The sequence below is a fragment of the Huiozyma naganishii genome, chromosome 5 (assembly GCF_000348985.1).
Source record: "Huiozyma naganishii CBS 8797 chromosome 5, complete genome".
Lineage (NCBI taxonomy): Eukaryota > Fungi > Ascomycota > Saccharomycetes > Saccharomycetales > Saccharomycetaceae > Huiozyma > Huiozyma naganishii.
Window position 1 is genome coordinate 81,238 of NC_035926.1, and position 7,049 is coordinate 88,286.

The 7,049-nt window shown below is 51.0% G+C and overlaps 4 protein-coding genes across 4 annotated transcripts; 1 reads left to right on the top strand and 3 right to left on the bottom strand.

The window, feature by feature from the left end:
* Positions 1 to 251: 251 nt before the first annotated feature.
* ALA1 (alanine--tRNA ligase) lies at positions 252 to 3,122 on the top strand (the record flags this gene model as incomplete). The annotated part of the gene is made up of 1 exon (XM_022608024.1): positions 252 to 3,122. The coding sequence occupies one exon, from the start codon at positions 252 to 254 to the stop codon at positions 3,120 to 3,122; it is 2,871 nt and encodes a 956-aa protein (XP_022464561.1).
* A 75-nt stretch (positions 3,123 to 3,197) lies between these two features.
* MRS2 (Mrs2p) lies at positions 3,198 to 4,520 on the bottom strand (the record flags this gene model as incomplete). The annotated part of the gene is made up of 1 exon (XM_022608025.1): positions 3,198 to 4,520. One exon carries the CDS (start codon positions 4,518 to 4,520, stop codon positions 3,198 to 3,200), a length of 1,323 nt encoding a protein of 440 aa, XP_022464562.1.
* Positions 4,521 to 4,661: 141 nt separating this feature from the next.
* On the bottom strand, positions 4,662 to 5,369 carry VMA4 (H(+)-transporting V1 sector ATPase subunit E; the record flags this gene model as incomplete). Its single annotated transcript, XM_022608026.1, has 1 exon — positions 4,662 to 5,369. One exon carries the CDS (start codon positions 5,367 to 5,369, stop codon positions 4,662 to 4,664), a length of 708 nt encoding a protein of 235 aa, XP_022464563.1.
* Positions 5,370 to 6,345: 976 nt separating this feature from the next.
* On the bottom strand, positions 6,346 to 6,999 carry MRPL6 (mitochondrial 54S ribosomal protein uL6m; the record flags this gene model as incomplete). Its single annotated transcript, XM_022608027.1, has 1 exon — positions 6,346 to 6,999. The coding sequence occupies one exon, from the start codon at positions 6,997 to 6,999 to the stop codon at positions 6,346 to 6,348; it is 654 nt and encodes a 217-aa protein (XP_022464564.1).
* Positions 7,000 to 7,049: the final 50 nt, after the last annotated feature.

Sequence of the window (7,049 nt, forward strand, 5' to 3'; positions counted from 1 at the left end):
CTTTAATCTTCCAACGACTCGATATTTTGTTCATTTTGAAGAAAAGCTGAAAATTTTTTTTACTTCTTTCCAACGCCATCGCGTTATCGCTTCGACTGTTCGATGCAGAGGAGACAAACGAAGTAGCGACGTCGTTGATCTGTTTACGTACTCGAGGAATAGTGTGTTCTGTTCCCTGTTTAGTTACCCAGAGACTGTGCAAATTTCACCTGCCCAGCAGCGCTAGATCACCACCTTTACGGGAAAACAGAATGACTATTGGCGATAAAGAGAAGTGGACGGCTAAGAACGTCCGTAACACGTTCATGGACTACTTCAAGCAGAGAGAGCACACTTTTGTGCACTCCTCGCCAGTGGTCCCCTTCGATGACCCAACTTTGCTGTTTGCGAACGCTGGTATGAATCAGTACAAGCCCATTTTCCAAGGTACGGTAGACCCATCCTCCGATTTCTACACGTTGAAGCGTGCGTACAACTCGCAAAAGTGTGTCAGAGCCGGTGGTAAACACAACGATTTGGAGGATGTAGGGAAGGACTCCTACCATCACACTTTCTTCGAGATGTTGGGTAACTGGTCCTTCGGTGATTATTTCAAGAAGGAGGCCATCCAGTTTGCGTGGGAACTGCTGACAGTTGTCTACGGTATTCCAAGCGACAGACTGTACGTGACGTATTTTGAAGGTGACTCGAAGCTCGGGTTGCAGCCGGATGAGGAGGCTCGCCAGTTGTGGAGAGACGTCGGTGTGTTGGACGACCATATCCTACCAGGTAACGCTAAGGACAACTTTTGGGAGATGGGTGAGCAAGGTCCCTGTGGTCCATGTTCCGAGGTCCATTACGACAGGATCGGTGGGAGAAACGCTGCGTCTTTGGTTAACATGGACGACCCAGACGTGCTAGAGGTCTGGAATCTGGTTTTCATGCAGTTCAACAGAGAGCAGGACGGCTCGTTGAAGTCTCTTCCAGCCAAGCACATAGATACCGGTATGGGGTTTGAAAGATTGGTGTCCGTCTTGCAAGACGTTAGATCGAACTACGACACCGACGTGTTCATCCCATTGTTCAAGCGTATCCAAGAGATCACAAACGCGAGACCTTACGCTGGTAAGTTTTCTGAGGAGGACGCAGACGGTGTCGACACCGCCTACAGAGTCTTGGCAGACCATGTCCGTACTCTGATGTTTGCTCTTGCTGACGGTGGTGTCCCCAACAACGAAGGTAGAGGTTACGTGCTGAGACGTATCCTGAGAAGAGGCGCACGTTACGCACGTAAATACATGAACTACCCAATTGGGAACTTCTTCTCCACGTTGGCTCCAACTTTGATTGAACAAGTTAAGGATATCTTCCCGGAGTTGGCCAAGGACCCATCTTTCCTTTTCGAAATCTTGGATGAGGAGGAGGCTTCATTCGCCAAGACTCTGGACAGAGGTGAAAGACTGTTTGAGAAGTACGCTGCCACAGCTGCTGAGAACTCTACCAAAACTTTGGATGGTAAGCAAGTGTGGAGGCTTTACGACACCTACGGGTTCCCAGTCGATCTAACTGAGCTGATGGCCGAGGAGAAGGGCCTGAAGATCGATGGTCCAGGATTTGAGAAGGCCAAGCAGGAGTCCTACGAGGCCTCGAAGAGAGGCGGGAAGAAGGATGACACCTCTTTGATTAAACTAAACGTTCACGAACTGAGCGAGCTAAACAATGAGAACGTCCCCAAGACTGACGACAGTGCTAAGTACGGGTTCGAAAATATCGATGCTAAGATTTTGAAGTTGCACGATGGTACCGCATTTGTTGACGAAATCACGGAAACGGACAAGAAGTATGGTATGATCTTGGACAAGAGTTGTTTCTACGCTGAGCAAGGTGGTCAAGAATACGACACCGGTAAGATTGTCATTGACGATGTTGCTGAGTTTAATGTGGAAAACGTTCAATTGTACAATGGGTTTGTGTTCCACACTGGTTCCTTGAAAGAGGGTAAACTTTCCGTCGGCGACAAAGTCATTGCATCCTACGATGAGCTACGTCGTTTCCCAATCAAGAACAATCACACTGGTACCCATATTTTGAACTTTGCACTGCGCCAAGTCATCGGTAAGGAGGTCGACCAGAAGGGTTCTCTTGTAGCACCTGAGAAGTTGAGATTTGACTTCTCGCACAAGAAGGCGCTCTCCCTTGATGAGGTACGCTCCGTGGAGAACGTGTGTAACGAGCAGATTAAGGAGAGCTTGTCTGTTTACTACAAGGACGTACCATTGGAACAGGCCAAGGCGATCTCCTCTGTGCGTGCTGTGTTTGGTGAGACGTACCCGGACCCTGTCCGTGTTGTATCGATTGGGAAACCCGTTGACGAATTGTTGGCGGATCCAGCCAATGAAGAATGGAACAAGTACTCTGTCGAGTTCTGCGGTGGTACGCACGTGGTAAAGACTTCTGACATCAAGTTCCTTGTGATCTTGGAGGAGAACGGTATCGCAAAGGGTATCCGGAGAATTGTGGCTGTCACTGGTACGGAAGCGTTTGAGGCACAAAGGGTTGCTCAAGAGTTTGACTCGCAATTGGTGGCCACTGAGAAGATGTTCTTCTCTGCTGAAAAGGAGAAGAAGTTAAAGGAGCTTGGTGTCCAGTTAGGCCAGCTTTCCGTTTCTGTGATTGACAAGCACGAGTTGAAGGAAAAATTCAACAAGATCGACAAGGCGGTGCGTGATGAGGTTAAGTCGAGAGCAAAGAAGGAGATCAAGCAGACTTTGGATGACGTGAAGAGCTACTTCACCGAGAACGGCGAGTCCACGTTTTTGGTGAAGCACATTTCGATCCCAGTGAACGCGAAGGCGATCACCGAGTCCGTAAACTACTTGAAGAGTTCCGACAAGGACAAGTCCATTTATTTATTCACCGGTAACGACGACAACGGCAAGATTGCGCACGGCTGTTACATCTCTGATGCTGCGATTGCCAAGGGTGTCGACGGTTCTGCATTGGCGAAGCAAGTGTCCGGTATCATTGGCGGGAAAGCCGGTGGTAAGGGTAACGTGTTCCAGGGGATGGGGGACAAGCCATCCGATGTTGCCAAAGCTATTGCTGAAGTTGAACAGGCTTTGAAGACAAAGTTGAGTTTATAAAAGTGAGAGAGTGTGTGTATGATGATGTAGAATAGTATGATAGTTTTTCTTTGTGCTAGAGTATATGCAGTGATGCTACTTCTTGTCGTCCATGAGCCATTTCCAAATGTAGTCTCTTTCGGATCCCGAGGATGGTTTCCTTGTAGACTGTGGCCCTCTCCATATGCGCCTGAGTGCCGCTGAGAATTTCTGCGGGAGTGTTGGTTGCGGGACGACTACTGGTGGCCCCTGTGACGTCCTTTTTATGGATCGCACAGCTGTATCTGGTCTTCTCTTGAGCATTGAGAGTTTCGTGACGTCTCTCAACGATTTGAAGTTAGTTCTTGTGATCCATAGTCCCGCGGCGAGCGAGAGGACCACTACGGCGTTGAACCCTACAACTGACTCCTCGATAAAATTCTTGAGGTTCATCCCGTAGAATGCCGGGAGTAAAGTGGCGACCGTGACCCCCAGAGTGTAGATGGTGACTTTGAGTTCTAGTAGCATGAGTGAGTTTCTGTTTGCGTCTAGGATGATGTTGACGATCTCTTCTGTGGACTTGATGTCCTCTATGAGGGACATCGCCTGCTGTACGAACTCGTCGCACTGTGTGTAGTAGTTCTCTATAAGCATCTCCAATTCGGCGAAGTCATCCCCCTCGCGCCTCGTGGGCGCGAGGTACATAGCTGCGAGGTCCTCGTCACTCTCTAGCAGTTCGTCGAGGACCTCCCTGATGAGAAACGCACGCTGGTAAAACGCGGTGAGGCTCTTGGATTTGACGAGCAAGTCTCGAAGCTTGTCCCTGTTGACCTCGTTCTCCAGTTGGAAGAGGATCTGCTTACAGACGCTGGCCTGCTTCTTGAACTCTGTCTCCAGAGTGGACATGACATTGATGAGGATGCACTCCAGAGCTCTGTGTTCGTACGGTTGTGCCGGTGCGGGCGCCGGCTGCTGTTGCATCTGCTGTGGTGGTGGACGCAGTTTGGACTCCAGGTCGTAGATGAGCACCCCCAAGAGCAGAGCACTGTTCCTATCTGCCGTGTCGAACACAAACACTCTGTCCTGTTCGATGAGCGCCTTGATATGGAGTAAGTTGACGACTATGCAGTTGCGTTTGGTCATTATCGTTGGGATGACCTCGACGTTTGACGAGTCCAGTTTGCGAAGGTCTCTAGGGTACAAGCTGTGTTCCCTGAGGAACTGCCATTTGGGGAACTTCTGGGACACAGCGACGACGTGCCCTACTGCGTTGAACACGGAACAGGACACCTGTGAGTCCGTAGGTTTGATCGGTTGTAACGAGAGCAGTTGCTGCTGGATCGGTTTGAGCGAGGGCAACCCAGCGAGCCCGCGGCGCAGACGTACACGTACCCGTTCTCGCAGCAACCCACTGCAACGACGAGAGCAGTGTGACCACATTCAATTGGTGTTTGTGGTCCAGTGTGAGTGTAACAGTTGTTCAAGGTGCAGTTGGTTGTTGCTTCAGGTTATAAAACTACTACTACTACTACTAGTACGTACGTACGTAAGTAACGTTAGTCTGCAGGGCATTCGGGACACTCAGTCGAAGAACTTTCTTGTCTTGGAGATGCCGAACAGTTCGAGACGGATCGCTGGGAGCGCCTCCTGGGATAGCAGGACGAGTCTCTCGTCGAGGGTGTTGTCGAGAGTGACCTTCCCGCGCGGGTCCGAGACGAGGACACCTCCGAGGGCGTCCCCTGGGAGACAGTGTTCCCCAGGCTTGCTCAGCGTGGTGATCTCGACGGGCCCGCCCGTCTCTTGCTCGTACTCGCTGGCGAGTTCCTTAGCAAGGGACTCTACGAGCGGGATATCCTGTTCCCTGCAACGTAACACGACTTGCGGCTCAAGCAACCGCAACAGGGACTCCCTGATAAGCCCTCTCATTACACGCTTGTACTCCGCAGCGTCACCCTGCAACTTCTTCGCAAGAGACTGTCTTGCCTCAGCGAAGATATCAGCTAGTGCGGTGTCTCTCTCGGCCAACACCTTGAGCCGCATCCGGTTCGCGACTGTGGACTTACCAATCTGCTGCTTGAGAGCGGCGGCCTTGAGCCGTGCCGCGTAGTTAGCATCCAAAGATGCGGTCTCCTGGCGCACGACGGCAGTCTTCTCGATCTCGTACTCTTGGTCCGCCTTCAACTGGATCTCCCGGGCCTTCTCCTGCGCCTCCTTCAGGATGAACTGCTGCATCTTGTGCAGCTCATCGTTGACCTGGTTCGGTGTGAGCGACGTGATCACTGAGGACATGCTGGGTGGGTGTGTTGTTCTTGTTCTTGTTCTTGTTGTAGTTGTTGCTGTCGTTGCAACGAATTCAGAATTGAATAAAATGAAGATAACACTATACTATACTGCACTATACTGTAGGGTAGTGTGGTGTAATCCTGTCCTACACCACTACTACTACTAGTTCCAGGGTGAATTGCTCACACTAGTGTTGTGCAGTAGTGTCAGAGCGTTTTGGTATACTGTGTTATACTATACTATACTGTACTATGCTATACTGTAGGGTAAACCTGTAGTATAGCATAGTGCTACGACGTAGATGCTTCTACACTGCTACGCTGCTATGCTGCAGTCAGTTGGGAGTACCTGAACCGACGAGACTTATCTCTTTCAGATAGAATCTTGTCACGATGAGCCCATTTCAAAGCCTATCTCTTGCTGATCATCTACGTCAAGTGATCTGATCTAGACCACAGCTCGCAATTTTACCACTCTTCACCGCACTCAACAGTGCATCCTCGTCAATACAACTACTTCTACCCGCATTGACCGTGCTTGCGGTATGACTATGACTTTTCGGGCCAAGAAGTCGGCTATTGGGGCATCGTTGAAAGGAAACGATGGTACAAACAGCATGGCGTGGCCACCATGTACTCCAACTTTGAGATTGGACAGTCTCTTTGATGAATACTCCACGTAATAAGGGCACTGCAAAGCGAGCTGAACTTACCATCTTACAATCACTTGGGTTCCGTAGTAGAGTGAAGGCCACTGCACGGTTGTAGCCATCTACGCCGTCGGAAAGTACGAGCTTGGTTCTGGCCTTGCTACGATACACCGGGACGTCTCATCGCAAAGAAGCCATAATCTCGAGTCACCAATGGCATGCGTGATGAACAAATCGTTACCGCACTGCACTGCAGTGCACGGTCAATTGAATATGTAGTCGAGAGTGTCTCCCGTATATGATATTTACAGATGGAGGCGCGGCACATTGCACTTACTTGATCTTCTTGTTCTTCAACTTGATCGTCTCGTCATTGACATAAATACCTTTACCCTTGTACGGTTCCGGTGGGTGGAAGTGTCTGATCCGAGCTGCAAACTGCATCACCTGCTGCCGATCACACCCCTCCACTACCAGTGTGGTCGGTTGCGGACACCGCACAGAGACCCCAGGTGGAACTGCAAGCCCCTGTCGTACAGAAGCACCAACTTTCACAGCAACAAACTTCCCACCACCTTCTTCTTCTTCCACAACGGCACGGTACCCTGTCCCTACAAACTTCAACACCGCGAGATGCCCCTCCGTGACCCCCGAGACCGCATTGTGCAACAGTGCCCTCACTGTCCCCCACATGGCGCGCTGTTCCCCTCGTGTCTCGTCCAAAACACCCAATTGCAAAGTACCACCGGCTGGATCCCGCTTTATCTTCACAAACGACGGCACATCAACGCCCACTACACCTAGGGGACCCTCCACGACAGCCCTCTGCGACAACACAAGCGTCGCACCACGAGGTCTCGCCACGACCCGCGGCACAGCGACATTCTCGACCCGGAGAGTCGCCCCAGAGGGCACAAACAGCGGCTGTGCACCAACATGCGACCACCGCCGCCCACCAACAGCCCAAAACACCCTTCCAACGGTCATCCTCGCCCTCTTCACAGCTCTCTTCACCGCCTTTGAGGTTTCTGCCGTAC